This window comes from Ovis canadensis, chromosome 17 (assembly GCF_042477335.2).
Source record: "Ovis canadensis isolate MfBH-ARS-UI-01 breed Bighorn chromosome 17, ARS-UI_OviCan_v2, whole genome shotgun sequence".
In the NCBI taxonomy this organism is placed as follows: domain Eukaryota; kingdom Metazoa; phylum Chordata; class Mammalia; order Artiodactyla; family Bovidae; genus Ovis; species Ovis canadensis.
In genome coordinates, this window is record NC_091261.1 from 80,315,052 (window position 1) to 80,330,851 (window position 15,800).

General features: G+C 55.4%; 1 protein-coding gene across 3 annotated transcripts in view; it reads left to right on the forward strand.

Moving 5' to 3' along the window:
• Positions 1-15,800, forward strand: part of LIMK2 (LIM domain kinase 2) — a 52,138-nt gene that overhangs the window by 31,730 nt on the left and 4,608 nt on the right. For all 3 annotated transcript variants that reach the window (XM_069557047.1, XM_069557050.1, XM_069557049.1), the window contains 10 exons: positions 7,104-7,239; positions 7,913-8,022; positions 8,552-8,740; positions 9,856-9,961; positions 10,243-10,439; positions 11,506-11,692; positions 12,427-12,513; positions 13,122-13,253; positions 13,497-13,553; positions 14,942-15,007. In XM_069557047.1, the coding sequence (XP_069413148.1) occupies positions 7,104-7,239; positions 7,913-8,022; positions 8,552-8,740; positions 9,856-9,961; positions 10,243-10,439; positions 11,506-11,692; positions 12,427-12,513; positions 13,122-13,253; positions 13,497-13,553; positions 14,942-15,007 (1,267 nt within the window). The remainder of the gene's footprint in view (positions 1-7,103; positions 7,240-7,912; positions 8,023-8,551; positions 8,741-9,855; positions 9,962-10,242; positions 10,440-11,505; positions 11,693-12,426; positions 12,514-13,121; positions 13,254-13,496; positions 13,554-14,941; positions 15,008-15,800) is intronic.

Below are 15,800 nucleotides of genomic sequence, written 5' to 3' on the forward strand. Positions count from 1 at the left end.
CCTTTGGTGTCCCCATTTTACAGATGTGGTAGCTGCTTTCAGCAGAGTTAACTTGCGGGGTCTCTCTGGGCAGCCTCCTGTGTCTGCATCGGTTTGTTTTCTCGTCCTCAGGAGGCTGCACCTCCCCCTGCATGTATCTCCCCCAGGACCATTCTCGGGTTTGCTTTCCTCTCGCAGAGGAGAGAGCGAGCAAGCAGGGAAAGGCTTCCCCATAATTTTCCTGGCACATGGCGGGGACAGCAGAGAACCTCCTCTGCAGGGCCATCGGGGATGGGGATTGATCTTGAGTTGTACCATGTGGAATCAAGATGCCAAGTGTTTGAACCAGCCACGGCCTCATTAATCCCTCTTACTGTTAATCCTGGATCGGCAGCCTGGGGGTGGGGTGGCTCCCTTAGAAGCCAGGAATGTGTGTCCCTTTTAATCTCTGGGGTACGAGGCAGCCTCTCAGGAGCTCAAGCAGATAATGGACAGTCAGCATGGACCCGTGAGGACCCGGCCACCGCGCCACCCAGGTCTGCCCGTGCTTTGTCTTGCTCTGCACCAGCCCCTCCGGGCAACCTGACAGCCCTCCCCTCAACTCTGTTTGCCCAGCTGGAGTCAGGGGGGACTGACTGGCCGGCCACAGACCCTCTCCCCTCCCCCTAGATGGGAGGCCACATTCCTGAAGCCACTTCTGAAAAGCTAGCCAGCATGGGGCTCTGTGCCCCGCCTCCCCACCCAGGGACCACCCAGACCCTCTCCTCTCCCAGGTGGCAGTCCAGTCAGCCACCAGTGTCACTGCCCGGCCAGAAAGCTGCTTCTGCCCTCGCCCCCTCCTTTACTGCAGGATGTCCTCAAGGGCTGCCCTCTGACCAGGTGCCTGACCCCACCCTGGGCCTCAGTTTCCTCCCCTGCGGAGCATAGGGACTGGATTTCCTGGGCTCCTCAACACGACCCTTGCCAGATTCTGTGGAAGAAATTAAGTCCTTGACCCCAGGCCTTGAGCACAGAGTTCTGGGTCTGCAGCTTCAAGGAGAGTGACGCAACCAGATTCCATGGGGACATGATCAGGCGTGACAGCTCGCCGGAGAGGGAAGTGGGAGCCTGGGATGAAGAATGCGATTTCTGTGCCCCAGGCGCCCTTGCCCGGCAGGCAGGCAGGCAGGCAGGCATCGTCTCCCTCTGCCCGTGCACCAGGCTTGGGGGCTGAGACAGAGTCATGAGCGTCCTCGCGAGTAAGAAAACCCCTCCAATCGGAATTTACAGAAGAGGAAAATTAAGGTGGGACTTTGTCTGACATCATTAAAGGATTTTTCTTTTTACAGCTTTCCCCTTAATTCCTGACATCAGTTTAGTGAGTTTGGTTTACACATTGTCTCTTGAAGAAAACAAGTGCATCTTTGTATTCTAAAGCAACCCTTGTTCAAAGGGAGAAACTCTTCTTAACCCTGCCCACCTTCACAGTCACATTTGGCAGCTGCCTTAGGTCCCCTGGGACTCTCTCTCTCCTCTGAAAAATGAAGGACTCAGATCAGGTGAATGGTTCCCAGCTCTGCAACCCACGTGGCTCCTCAGACACACAAGCCCTCTTCCATTAGCTGGAGCAGCACGGCACAGATTACTTGAAACCACAGGCTTTCTGGCTTCTGGTTGGAACCGAGTCAGCACACTCTGGCAACACTTATTTCTTGCTGATCAGAGGCTCATTATGTGTTTGGTTAATTTTTTCAAACAGGATAACAACCTATTTATTCCATAATAATTACAGCTTAATTGACAGCCTATTTCAGTCTGCGGGGTCTACAGGAAGGAGGGGTGATAAGGGGTCTGGGGTGGAAGAAGGCTGAGCTCTGACGGACCGGAGTCTCTGGGCCGCTGCTCTATCTGCCCCCAACCCCTTCGGGCCCAGAGGAGGTGTGGCAGCCCCAGTCGTGACACTCAGGCCAGAGCAGAGAGATCTGCCAGGTGCCCCGTCCACCCCGGTCAGTGCTCAGAGGCAGAGGCTGGAAGAAGCTTCTCCCACTCTGCTTTCTGCTCAGTCAGAGGCTAAGGATGAGCAGCCTACCAGGCCCTCAAGCAGGACGTGGGAGGGCTTGTTCTTTAACTGTAAATCCTCGGTAACAATGGCTGTTCTGGCGCTCTCACCACCTAAGGTGGAAAATTTACCTGTAAACATTCGGTCTGTAGAATTTTCATGTGACTGAGGGCTGGGCCTCTGTCTTATCTCACTTGGCTTCTCTCAGCACCTTGCTTGTTCCATCTTGCACACCCTCCATGAACAGTAACTGTTTCCTAATTGGTCAGAATTGATTATAATCAATTGATTTCTAACTGGCTAGATAAATAATTCATTTGAGGACCTTCCCTGTTTCCAGAAATCTGTTTGGTTCTGGGCCAAGAAAAAGGTCCCTGTTGCTCGGGCCCAGGGAGGGAGGGCTCTGTCTCCTTTGACCCTGGTGTTCTCCAATTGGAGAGGGAGGCGGGGAGATGAGCACTTTCTGGGCCAGGCTCGCGCTGGGTGTCTGTACGTGGTTTAACTCTCATCATCACCAGTATGCAAATGAGGACACTGAGGCTCAGGGTCATGAAGTAACCGGCTTCAGGTGACTCAGATAGTGAGTGGCAAAGATGGAATGTGGACCCAGGTCTTAAGTTATTTATGAAACTTTAATTTGATCATTATGTTTTAACCAGTATGTTCCCTGCTAACTCCAAAGGCTTTTGCTTGGATCTGAGCCTTCCACTGAACCGACCATCAGGGTTTGGTCCACTCTAGCTGCCCAGGCTCTCCATAGTGCTCCGGGAAAGTTCTGGAGGTTGTTAAAGCCGGTGGCTGGAGAGTCTCTGCTCCGTTCATTGCTCTGGAGAGTGTGTTGACTGATGCCTTGGCCCTGGGGTCTGGCTCCACCGCCAGCCCCACCACCTCCAAGCTCGATGCCCTGGGCCTGTAGCCAGGGCACATGCTTTCACTTGAAACTTCGGAAAACTGAAGGCTGGGAAGGACTTTGGGGAGAAGGTATTGTGGCCATGGCCCCTGAGGACCGAGGTGGGATTCTGCTCAGTCACACCTTACATTCCCAGAGTGCGTTTTGGACCCTTTTAATAGGGGCAGAGTCTGCCGGGGGCCAGCCTCCCATGGACTCAGCGGAGGAGGAGAGTCATTGTGCCACTTAACGTTGGATCCTTTGGCTTCAGTAGAAGCACCAGCAGGTGTTGACGCTCAAAGGGACGTGCGCTCTCAGGGCTCCAGCCTCTGTGTCTTCACAGACGCGAGCCCCAAGGCCCAGCTTAGTGGATGTGCTGCGCCATGAGGCGCAGGCCCACGTCGGTGCAGATTCCGGCTCCATCTTGTCTGTTCCAGGTGACTTCGCAGAAGTGACTTGACTCTGCTTTTCAGTCTCCTAGTCTGTGAAACAGGGCTAATCCTATCACCCTGCAGGGTGCGGTCAGGGTTAGAGTTCATGTAAGTTAGGTGTCTCCTCGAAACAGGTGACCGTGGCTGCTGTGAACATTTAAGCAAGTCTGCCCCAGCAATGTCCCCGGAGGCCCAGAACCTCTTGTGTCCTGTGTAAAGCAGCCTGGGGGCCCACAGCCCGGCCTCCTGTCAGGCGTTCAGCTTCCTGCTCTTCAGAGACGCCTGTGGTGGCCGGCCCTGCCTGAGCAGCCGGCTGTGCCCTGTAGAGGCATTCCTTGACGCAGATGTGTGCATGGTGGTGTCACGCTCCGGCCAGGTCTTCTTCCCGGGAGGCCGGCATGTCTGGCTCCTGCATGCCTGCACTCGCCCCTCTCCCCGGCCCCCTCCCGAGCCTGGCCTGGGCTACTTGTAAGATACTGGCAGTGGAGAGGAGGACGTGTTTGGTGCTCCCATGCCCTGCAGCGCGCATACCATGGCAGGGGTGTAACAGGGCCCCGGCCAGCGGTTGGTGCAGGTTCGTCTGCAGCAGCTCTCCTCCACCTCAGACAGGAGAGGGACAGGCGGGGCCAGGGGACTGGGAGCTACGGAACCCCAGTGCTCCCACCTGCACCGCTGGTGCTCGCCACGCCCACAGTGTTCACTCTGGAAATGTTTGCTGAGGGCTTACTCCGAAGGCCCTTTGCACAGTGCTGAGTCTCGCAGGGGTGAGTGGGACGCTGTTCCTCTCCTCAGGGAAGGAAGAAGGCAGGTACCCAGATGCTTTACATCAGAAGGTGGGAGAATGAAGGCCTGCCCCTGGTGCCGGCCCCTGTGCCGGGCACGTCACCACCGCCCAGCACTGAGTTCTGTCCTCACTGCCTGCCTGAAAATAGGTGATGTTGCCACTGCAGAAATGAGGAGCCGAGCAGCTGGCCCGAGATCACCCAGGGGTGGGGCAGGGGGAGGTGCGTGGTGCTGAGATTGGAGCCTTGGAGCATCCAGGGGGAAGTCTAATCCCCTCAGTCTACAGGTGGGGGCACTGAGCCCAGAGAGGGAGAGGGGCTTGTCCAGAGACATGTGGTTCCTAAGAACCTGAACCTGGTGTCTCCTCCCAGCTCAGAGCGCATGTAAAAGTGTGCCTTTTACGCTGAGAGGAGCTGGAGTTGCGTGCCCAGAACGGGGGTCTTCCCCTCCACCTCCTGTAACTTGTGGTCTGCACTGAGCCGTCCTGGGTTCTTCACATCCATACTCATCTACCTGAAATTCAACAGCCAAAGGACAAGTGAGAAATGCCAAGGGTGGGTGGCTGATGGCGGACGCTCCATCTCAGCCTCTCCCCTTGCCATGCTAATCAAGTTTCGTTTAGATTTTCTCTTCCTCCACTCGTTATAAGCTCTTGGAAGTGGAGGAGGGGACCCTGTATAATCTATCTTTTCTATCTGCAGCACCTACCAAGTTACTCTAACAACACACTTGCTTTGCCCTTCACAGTTTGCAGAAGACTTTGCTCTTTATTAACTTACTTGTTCATAGTGGCTCTTTGTAGATGCTATGGGTCACATTCTGTCAGTGAGAAAAAGCTAGTAAGAGAAGTTGTCCAAAAACCACCCAGCTAATGGCAGTAAGTGGCCAATAACAGGAGCTTCCATTATCATCATCACTCAATAGCAGTGGACACTACAGCATTCTTAGCGTGCTAGGCCTTTTATATAAGCTGTCTTATTTTAAAAAATATTTTTGGCTCTGCCACACAGCTTGTGGGACCCTAGTTCCCCAAGCAGAGATCGAACCTTTGTCCCATACAGTGGAAGCACTGGACTGCCAGGGAGGTCCCAAACTGTCTAGTTTAAAACGTATTATTTTATTTTCACAGTAGTCTATCTTACAGATAAGGAAGCTGGGTCAGAGAAGTGAAATAACTTGCCCAAGATGACATAACTAGTAAGCGGCAGGTCAGGATTTAAACCAAGAACAGTTCCACCCTTCCCCTCAGAAAGCACGGAGAGTGTGGGTGCCGCGAGGCCTCGATGACAAGAGCAGAGTCTGCTAACTAGGCAGAGGGAGGTGGGACAGGCTCACCCGGCCGAGGGGCTCTTAGCTCTGAGTGCCAGGGTCAGACGCGAGGATGAGCGCGTGTGTAGGCGTGACCCTAGAACACCCCCAGCCTGAGCAAGTGTGGAGCTTCACAGCCCAGTGACGGGGGGAGAAAGGAGCTCTGGGCCCACACACACGTTACACCGTGCTGATGGAGGTTTTCTTCCCCTCATTATTTTATCTTGAAAGATTTCAGATCTATAGAAGAGTGGAAAGACTAGTTGAAAGAACACTCATGTATCCTTCACCTAGGATGCATCACTTGTCACAGTTAAGCCACTTCACATGTCTGTATACACACAGACACAGAGTTTTATCTTTTACTTATTTACAAGTAAATTGCAAGTAAAAGGAAATCAGTCCTGGGTGTTCATTGGAAGGACCCATGTTGAAGCTGAAACTCCAATACTTTGGCCACCTGATGCGAAGAGCTGACTCATTTGAAAAGACCCTGATGCTGGGATTGAGGGCAGGAGGAGAAGGGGACAACAGAGGATGAGATAGTTGGATGGCATCACTGACTTGATGGACATGAGTTTGGGTGGACTCTGGGAGTTGGTGATGGACAGGGAGGCCTGGCATGATGCGATTCATGGGGTCACAAAGAGTCAGACACGACTGAGTGACTGAACTGAATTGACTCTCCTTATTAGTTTACTATTTTTCTTCTATAAACTCTTCTATATAGGCAAAGTATCATTATCGCATCTAAAAAATTAACAGTAATTTTGCATTATAATCTAATGTATAGGCGAAATTCAGATTTCCTCAGTTCCAAAAATGTCAGTCTTGTCTGTTTTCATTTTCAATCCAGAATCAAATCCAAGGTTTAGGTGTTGTATTTGGGGGTTTCTGTGTCTCTGGGCTTTTCTAATCCCTGTGCCTTAACTTTTTTAAAAGAGAAAAGACCAGTTGTCTTATAGAATGACCTCCGCCTTCTGGATTTGCCTGATTGTTTCTATATACTTGATCTGTTTTTCTCAAGGATGCTCATAGGTAATGCTGTCGGAGATGGGTAGGTTATGAAGAGTGGAGATCACTGAGCTTCTTTGGTTCATTGAGGTATCGGTCTTGACCAGAAGTTCTTAACTGGTGCATGAATGGGCTTCAGTCCTATGACATGTACCCCATACCTAAATTAGGTGCACATATCCCTCATATGTGTATTTTTGGGGGAGAGGCTTCTTACTCAGTCACTAAGTCATGTCCAGCTCTTTGCAACCCCATGGAGTGCAGCACACCAGGCTTCCCTGCCTTCCACTGTCTCCCAGAGTTTGCTCATTGAATCTGTGATGCCATCCAACCATCTCATCCTCTCTGTCACCCCCTTCTCCTCCTGCCCTTAATCTTCCCCAGCATGAAAGTCTTTTCCAGTGAGTTGGCTCTTTGCATCAGGTGGCCAAAGTATTGGAGCTTCAGCTTCAGGATGAGTCCTCCTAGTGAATATTCAAGGTTGATTTCCTTTAGGATTGACCAGTTTGATCTCTCTGCAGTCCAAGGGACTCTGAAGAGTCTTCCCCAGCATCACAATTCAAAAGCCAAGAGGTTTCTTGGCTCTTATCAAATTATCAAATTCTCCAAGGACTTCAAGACGCAGAAAGGTTTAGGTTTCTGTTCTTGCCTTGCTTTTCAGGTGTTCTGAATGCCAGGATTCCCTCACCAACTGGTACTATGAGAAAGATGGGAAGCTGTACTGCCACAAGGACTACTGGGGGAAGTTTGGGGAGTTCTGCCACGGATGCTCTCTGCTGATGACGGGGCCCGTCATGGTGAGTGCATCGCTCCATCTCTGCCCCCTCCGTCGTCAGAGTTCATTGGCAGTGCCTCTGGTTCCCTGTAGCCATCCACCTTCTGTCTTCCCGTCAGCTGAGGCCTCTCCCTTTATTTATCCAGTCACTTAACAGATAATTTTTAGGACCTATTAGGTGCCAGATATGATCCATCTCTCAGAGACTTAACAGTCCAGTGTTGGGAGGGCTGGGCAGGCAAGGAGGGGAGACGGTGAGATGGGATGGGGCCCTAAAGGGGAGCGTGAGCCTCCCTCCTGGGGATGATGACTTCTGGGGGCCTGTGCCCATGGCTGAGACCAAGAGTTTTTTTCTTACAATCTCAGAAATGACAGGGAGGGACTTCCCTGCTGGTCCAGTGGTTAGGACTCATCGCTCTTACTGCCAAGGGCCTGGATTCTGTCCCTAGTTGGAGAACTAAGATTCTGCAGGTCACACAGTGTTGACAAACAAAAAGAAATGACAGAGAGGCACCAATCCAGCCCTTTCTCTGGAAGCTCTGGGAAGGGGAGGGCAAAGGTCAGCGATGACTGGGCAGGGATGGTCTGTAGATCCCTGATGGGAGGCCCCTCACCCATGCCGCCCTCCACTCCGGCAACAGCGACAACTCATTTCCTCCCCGCGTCTGCCCACCTTTCTCGCCACCTGCCCACAGGTGGCCGGGGAGTACAAGTACCACCCAGAGTGCTTCGCCTGCATGAGCTGCAAGGTGATCATCGAGGATGGGGACGCATACGCCCTGGTGCAGCACGCCACCCTCTACTGGTAAGATGGTGGCCCCCTGTCCCTCCTTCCCGACAAGGGTGGCTGAGCGGGAGGGGAAGCGGCAGTGTGGATCGGGCAGGAGGACTGCTGGGGTCTCAGTGCACTGATTATATTGCTGTCACAGCGGTGGCTCTTGACCAGCTCTGAAAGCTGTGAGCAAGATAATGAACGTCTCTGCCCTCTGTCCCTACCTACTGGGAGAGTAAGCATACTGCCCTGCAGGCCTCCCGGAGGGAGACGATGGCTGGGAGGGGACTCTCGGAGGGGGAGCCCAGGATGTTAAAGGCAAAGGCCCCTTAGAACTCACTCAGCCCAGCTGCCTCGGTCGACAAAAAAAGTCAGGCTGAGGCCCAGATCTTACCTTGAGTCAGAGGCAGAGAACCCAGGCTGCTCATTGTGAGCGACCAGCTGGGATCAAGCAGGGCAGTGAACATGGGGCCATGCGCTCCGCCGCTGGAAGGCTCCTTGTTGCTGGGGGCTTCCAGGTGGGGCTCCAGGATCTAAGCCCCCTTTCTGCTCCTCCCCGCAGTGGGAAGTGCCACAACGAGGTGGTGCTGGCACCCATGTTTGAGAGGCTGTCCACGGAATCCGTCCAGGACCAGCTGCCCTACTCTGTCACACACATCTCCATGCCGGCCACCACCGAAGGCAGGCGGGGCTTCTCCGTGTCTGTGGAGAGTGCCTGCTCCAATTACGCCACCACTGTGCAAGTGAGAGAGTGAGTGCCTGGGGTGGGGATTCTGGAGCGGAGCACACAGCAGGCCTTGGAGCCCCCATTCACATTGCGTCTCTTCTCCTGGGCTCAGTGTGCTGTCGCCACGCCTGGGCCCTGGCACTGACTGCCCTCACCCGCCACCGCGGCCGCTTCCCGCCAGATACTAACACCAGAACCGCTCACCTTTCACGGGTCAAGTTTCACATCATGTTTGCTCTTTGAAATTATCTGGCTTGGTTATGTCTGTTTATCACCTGTACCCTCACGGGTTCCCTGTGGAACTTAGTCCAGTTCATTGCTGCACACCCAGGGCCTGGAGCAGTGCCTGGCACATAGTGGGTGCACATGGATTGTTGTTCCATTGGTTGAGTGAGTGAATGGAGGAAGGAGGAGAAAGAGGTAGAGACTCCATGCTGTGTCCAGGCCGGCGACCGGATGGGGAAAGGGTCTGTCCATCTAATACCAGTCGTGAGGCACTGTGGCTCCCAGCCCTGTAGACGGTGATCATGTGCTTACTGTGTGCCAGGTGCTGGGTGCTCACAGCAGAGGGGGATCCTGGCGCTGGGAAGTCAGAGGGAGGTGAGGTCTGCTCTAAGCCTGGAGCTGTGTTCAGGACAGAAGTGGGGGTCTGTGGCTGTGTCTGGTATAGATTGGGTGGTTGGGAGTAGCCAGAAGGGGCCTGTTAAGTCACAGAGAGCCTAGATCATGAGGACCCAATGGGTCTTGAGGGATTTAAGCAGCAAGGTGACACGACCAGGTCAGCGTTTTAGAAGCATCGCTGCTGTGGAAGTGGGACAGGAGAGGGGCAGGCCTAGAGGTGTAGAGACCAGGTAGGAGGCTGATGCGTGGAGCAAGAGACGGGTGTTGGTAACCATGATGATGGAGCCTTCTTCAGGACGTGAGGATTGGGGGGCTGCGAGGAAACTCCCGAAGCAGGGAGTGCCATCTAGGTTTCTGGCTTAGGCCTCTGGGTGATGGGATAGGACCTCTCCCTGGGTGGCCTGGGCCTTGGGGCCCAGGTGAGGCCCAGGGCCTGGTGAGCCCTCCCTGCACGAGTGAAATGGGCCAGGCTGTCTTTAAAGAGGCCTCTGCCCCGCCTCCTCTCTTGTCCGGCCCAGGGTCAACCGGATGCACATCAGTCCTGACAACCGCAATGCCATCCACCCCGGGGACCGCATCCTGGAGATCAACGGGGCCCCCGTGCGCACGCTCCGCGTGGAGGAGGTACCAGGTGTCCTGTGGTGGGGAGGGGGCGGACCGTGAGCAGACCCTCTTTGTCTGGCCGCTGAGCCTGTGAGCACCGGTGACCCCCTCTGTCAGCCTGGCTTGTTCCCAGGGCAGCAGGGATTGCTGGCCATGTTGGGGAGTACCAGGCTCTGGGCAGAGGGCACGGTGTGGCCAGCGGCCGCCGGAGGCCACAGCAGGCTCTGGTCCTCTGGCCTGACTGTGGGTGGCCCACGATGGGACGCCCTGCAGGCCCCGCCTCACACTGCTCCCGGCCGCAGGTGGAGGACGCCATTAGCCAGACGAGCCAGACACTGCAGCTCCTAATCGAACACGACCCCGTCTCCCAGCGCCTGGACCAGCTGCGGCTGGATGCACGGCTCTCTCCCTGCACGCAGAATGACAGACACGCGCACACCCTCAGCCCCCTGGACACCAAGGAGAACCTGGAGGGGACGCTGAGGAGACGCTCCCTGAGGTGCCCCGTCCCTCCCTGGCTCTGTGCTGCCCCACGCCCAGCCCTCAGACAAGTGGAGCTGGCTCTCTGAGGCCAGCAGAGTTAGGAAGGGAGCCAGCTGGCCAGGGGCAGGCAAGGAGGATTGTGCTGACCCAGCGCCCCCCGAGGATAACAGTTCATAGCCAGGGCCCACGTGTGATCTGACCCAGCTGTCTGCCAGCTTTCCCTAGAAACCAGAGTGTAGTTGCTAAGTCATGTCCGACTCTTTGTGACCTCATGGACTATTCCCTGCCAGGCTTCCCTGTCCGTGGGATTTTCCAGGCAAGAATACTGAAGTAGGTGGCCATTTCCTTCTCCAGGAGAAGCCAGAGGGTCAGGCTTTGTCCACTGAACTCTGAGCTGGGCAGGAGGCAGCGGTACTGGATCCCAAAGGGTGGCAAGGCCTGTGGGGGGAAGCGTGGGGTGCTGAGACTGGACAAGGGGCACAGATAAGCATAGATAAGGATGTTGAAAACCAGAAAGCAAGAGATGAATGCACGAGGGGGGACCAGAAGTCCCTTCTTTAGGAAGTCAGAGTGACAGTCACCAACCATTGGCTGCTCTTTAAAAATGTCATAAACATAGTGGCTCTTTTGCTCTAAAAATCATACGCACTTATTAAAGTTCAGGAAATACAGGCAGGTACTACAGAGATGTCCCCTTTGCTCGTGTTTTGGGTGGTAGTGGGCTGTTGCTCTAAGCCAGTCGGGGCCGTAAATCAGGCAGACGTGGAAGGTGGTGGATTCCCACTGATCCGTCGACACCGCTACCAGCTGGTGGAGTCTAGTCCCTCCGGGTGAGAGGTGCTCAGGGTTCCCACTTTGTGGGTGATTTTCGCATGCTTACATAGACTCCGGATGTCTGCCGCCCCCAGACAACACCTCTGTCCGATGTCAGAGTCCCCCCTCCCCCGTCCCAGCACCCTGACTGCAGACGTTGGAAAGACCGGGATGGTCCTGAGGTTCCTGCCTCCAGGCTTCCATGCTGGGTCTCTGAGGGCTGCCCTGTCCCCACCCTCATCCCTTGTCCCCCTCCTCCTCCTCCGCAGACGCAGTAACAGCATCTCCAAGTCCCCCGGCCCCAGCTCCCCCAAGGAGCCGCTCCTGCTCAGCCGTGACATCAGCCGCTCAGAGTCCCTCCGCTGCTCCAGCAGCTGCTCGCAACAGATCTTCCGGCCCTGTGACCTGATCCACGGCGAGGTCCTGGGGAAGGGCTTCTTCGGGCAGGCCATCAAGGTGAGCGCCGGCTCCACCCCTCTGCCCCCCAGCCCTCGCACCCTCCTCTGGGGATTTTCATCACTTGCCCTCCCAGGCCACCTGAAGGCAGCGTTGCTGCTGGTGTGAGCTTGGGGGACCTGGAGCCCCGGGTGGGACAAGGTCACCTGTGGCCCCCCCATCTCTGGTCAGTGAGTGTTTCTTAGGTGCCCAGAGGCCTCGGTGTGGGAGTGGCTCCTGCCTCCCTGCTGAACAGTCTCAGGGACTAACCTCTCTCTCTCTCTCTCCTCCTCCTCCTCCTCTGCTGAGAGCTGGGAGGGGGGGTCAGGTAAGCCGTGTGTCTCAGCCTTCGGGGCCATGGGGCTGGAGAGCTTCCTCACAACCCCCTCAGCTCCCTGGTGCATGTCTGTGGCACTGACCCTCTTGCCCCCCAGACTCCTGTTCCCCAAGAGACACGCTTCTGGGTCAGATGACCAGAACCCCCGCTTGGCTTGGCAGCACCCCTCCCCCCGCCTCCCCCCAACACGCCCCTTTTGTGGGTTCTCGCCTCTCCTCCGTGCATGCCCAGCTCTCCGGGGAGGAAGGTGTGCTCCCTTCTGAGGCCCGTGCTGTGTTCCGCACTTGAACTGTCAGTCTGATCCGGCCGATGACGTCAGCGTGTCCTCCAGGGCATGGGATGGCCAGCGACAGATTTGCGCGTAGTTCCCCAGAAGGGCCTCTGTTCTCTGCACCAGTGACAATCACCCTCCTTTTAGGTGACGCACAAAGCCACGGGCAAAGTGATGGTCATGAAGGAGCTGATCCGGTGTGATGAAGAGACACAGAAGACTTTTCTAACTGAGGTAAGAAGCGGGGTGGGGGCTAGGAGTTTGTGTCACTGTTGAAAGAGGAAAATTGATACTAAAGAATGACTTCAATCCCAGCTTTCAGCACCAAAAAAAAAAGATGTGAAGAGGAAGCTTAGTTTGGAGTCGTTGGTTTCTTAAGGCAGAACAGACCATTAGAGGAATGTCCCTGCCCCCCTGTAAATGGCGGCACATTATTTGTACAAAAAACACTGAGGACAGCACGAACTGGTACAGTGAGCTGTGCTTCACGGAGCTCGTGGAGTGTGGGGTGAGCACAGACGCTTTGGAGCAGCTCGACACTGGACACCCCGCCGGGCCAGCCTGGCACCTTAGTGTCCTTCCCTGCTGCCCCACAGGGTGCCACCCTCCTGGTTTTCCACCTCACTCTGGGGCCCTGCCTCTCCAGTTCCCCAGATATAGCTCTTAGAAAGGCAGGGTCCCAAGTGCGAGGCCTGGGAGGCTGTCCCCATCCACTTGGGGGTTTCTTCCCCAGCACCCGAGACAGGAGGGGGAGACGCAGGGCACGTGTGTCATGCTGACTCCCCGAGGGAGGGGGTGAGGAACAAACCGGGCCCCGCCCTTGCGGCCTCCCTGCCCTGCAGGTGAAGGTGATGCGCAGCCTGGACCACCCCAACGTGCTCAAGTTCATCGGCGTACTATACAAGGACAAGAAGCTTAACCTGCTGACGGAGTATATCGAGGGGGGCACGCTGAAGGACTTCCTGCGCAGCGTGGTGAGCACAGTACCCCCAGAGTCCCTGAGAGCCTTGAGGGGTCATCAGTGGGGCCCCTATGTCATCACTGCTCTGGAACCACAATGATCAGAAAGACCCTCTGCCTTACCTGCAGACGGCCATGGTGGGTGGGACTGGGCACAGGCAGGGAGGGTTTACTGTGGATCACATAGACCCACGGGGCCTGGACCACCAGTAGAACAAGGCCCAGCGGCCTCTGACGGGCCTTCCTCCATCCTGCAGGACCCGTTCCCCTGGCAGCAGAAGGTCAGGTTTGCCAAAGGTATCGCCTCTGGAATGGTGAGTCCTGCCGACATCCCTGCCAGCAGAGTGGGTCTGGGAGGAGCTTGGACAGGCATCTGCTGAGGCTGGTGTGTGGGTGCTTAGTAGGGGTTAGCGGTGATGAGAGAGGGGCTGACGTCGAGGAGGCCAGAAGGAAAAGGCAGGCACGCACCGTCATGGGGGCAGGTGGTACAGGAGAGGGGTGGGCACCCCCTGAGGAGGGGCGGCAGGCAGGTTGGAAAGAGTTCCATGGGCGTGTGAGCAGCTCCAGGAGCCCAAGGGAGGGAACCGGTGTTGTGGCAGGGACCGGGGGTGGTTCTGCGTGGGAGGGTGGCTCGAGAGCCAGAGGCGGAGGCCTGGAATGGGAAATAGCAAATATAGACTAGTCTGGACACATGAGGATAGGAAGAGGGAAAGGTTAAAGTCAGAGCGCTGAGATAAGAAGTGGTGCATCCACACAGTGGCATGTGACTCAGCCACGAAAAGGATGAAATAAGGCCATTCGCCGCTATGGACGGACCTAGAGATTGTCACACTGAGCGAAGTCAGTCAGACACAGAGAGACAAATATCACGATACCGCTTATGTGTGGAATCTAAAACAACGGTACAAATGAGCCTATTCACAAAAGGGAAGTAGAGTCACAGGTGTAGAAAACAAACTCATGGCTGTCAAGGGGGGAGGGATGGATTGGGAGGTTGAAATCGACATATATACACTTCTATATATAAGATGGGTCACTATTAAGAACGTACTGAATAGGACAGGGAAGCCTTCTCAGTACCTTGTAAAGACCTGTATGGGAAAAGAATCTGAAAAAGAGTGGATATATGTATATGTGTGACTGATTCACTCTGCAGTACGCCTGAAACGTAACACAGCATTATAGATCAACTACACTCCAATAATTTTTTTTTTTCTAAGTGAGAGCGCTGAATGCTAACCACTAGACCACAGGGAAAGTGTAGACAGAGAGGGAAGTGTGTGTTGGGAGCACAGATCAGCTGGGCCAGGAGGTGGCCACTTCCCCTCTCACAGCAGGAAGGACCCAGGGTGGCTAAACCCAGAGACTGGGTGGGGGTAGCCTAACTCTGAGTAAAATAGGTTGGGGGACGCTCACTGGGCCCAGAGGGTTGGGAACTTCAGGACAGAGCAGCGCCTGGGTTGGGATCGGCGAACAGAGGCTGCTGGGCAGGAGATGGCAGCAGGGAGAGGGGAAGCCCTCGGCCTTCTGCTGACACCGGGATGAGGAGTGATGGCAGGAGGGCCCTAGAGTCCAGGTTGGGTTCTGAATCTGGCGTGGGGGGTGTTCTGGGGGAAGAACGGGTTTTGGGGCCCCCGAGTCTCAGAGTCAGTGTCTAGCCGATCGACTGGCCGTGGGCCTCAGCTCCTACCTCTGGTTCCAGGCCTATTTGCATTCCATGTGTATCATCCACCGGGATCTGAACTCGCACAACTGCCTCATCAAGCTGGTACGTGCCCCCAGGGCAGCCCTCCTGGCTCCCTTGTTGCCAGCGAGACTGCCTGGCCCCTCTGGCTTTAGATCAGAGGTATCGCCTCGGGCTCCTGTCTTCTGGGGGATCCGCGCACATGCAGACAAACCCCACCTCCTCCCAGTAGCAGCCTGTGAAATCCTCTGGTTTGAAGGGACTTGAAGTTCTTCAGCTGTTTGTAGAGCCCTTCACTTCTCCTGGTTTTGCCCCTTGTTGGGGCAAGCAGCTCCCCAAGGACCCCATTTTGCAGCTGTGGCACCTGAATCCTCAGCCCGAGGCCCCAGAGCTACTAAATTCACAGGGACGGGTTTGGGGCCAGCCTCCCTCTCCCCTGCGGGTCAGCTCGGCTCGCTACAGTGTTACTCCTGTTGACTTGCAGTGTGGCTTCCTGGGTGTCCACTCACTGGCCCTGGCCATGCCCTCTGGACTCACACCAAACAGTCTTAATCCCTTTTCCACATGACTGCCTTGTAGCTATTTGAAGAGCTTATCTCCCCTTTGCCCCCAACCCCCACGGAAGGCCTGTATCTTGTCTTTCTCTGTCTTATCCTGGTTCTAGCTTTAAATCTTTCTGAGAACAAGGCAGGATGAGAAAAAAAGCAAAACAAAAGAAATCCTCTGTCCTGCCTCTTGAGTTCCACTCTCCAGGTCCCAGGGCCTCTGCTAAGAACACTCTCTAGGTCTGGGGAAGGCAGTGGCACCCTACTCTAGTACTCTTCCTGGAAAATCCCATGGACGGAGGAGCCTGGTGGGCTGCAGTCCATGGGGTCCT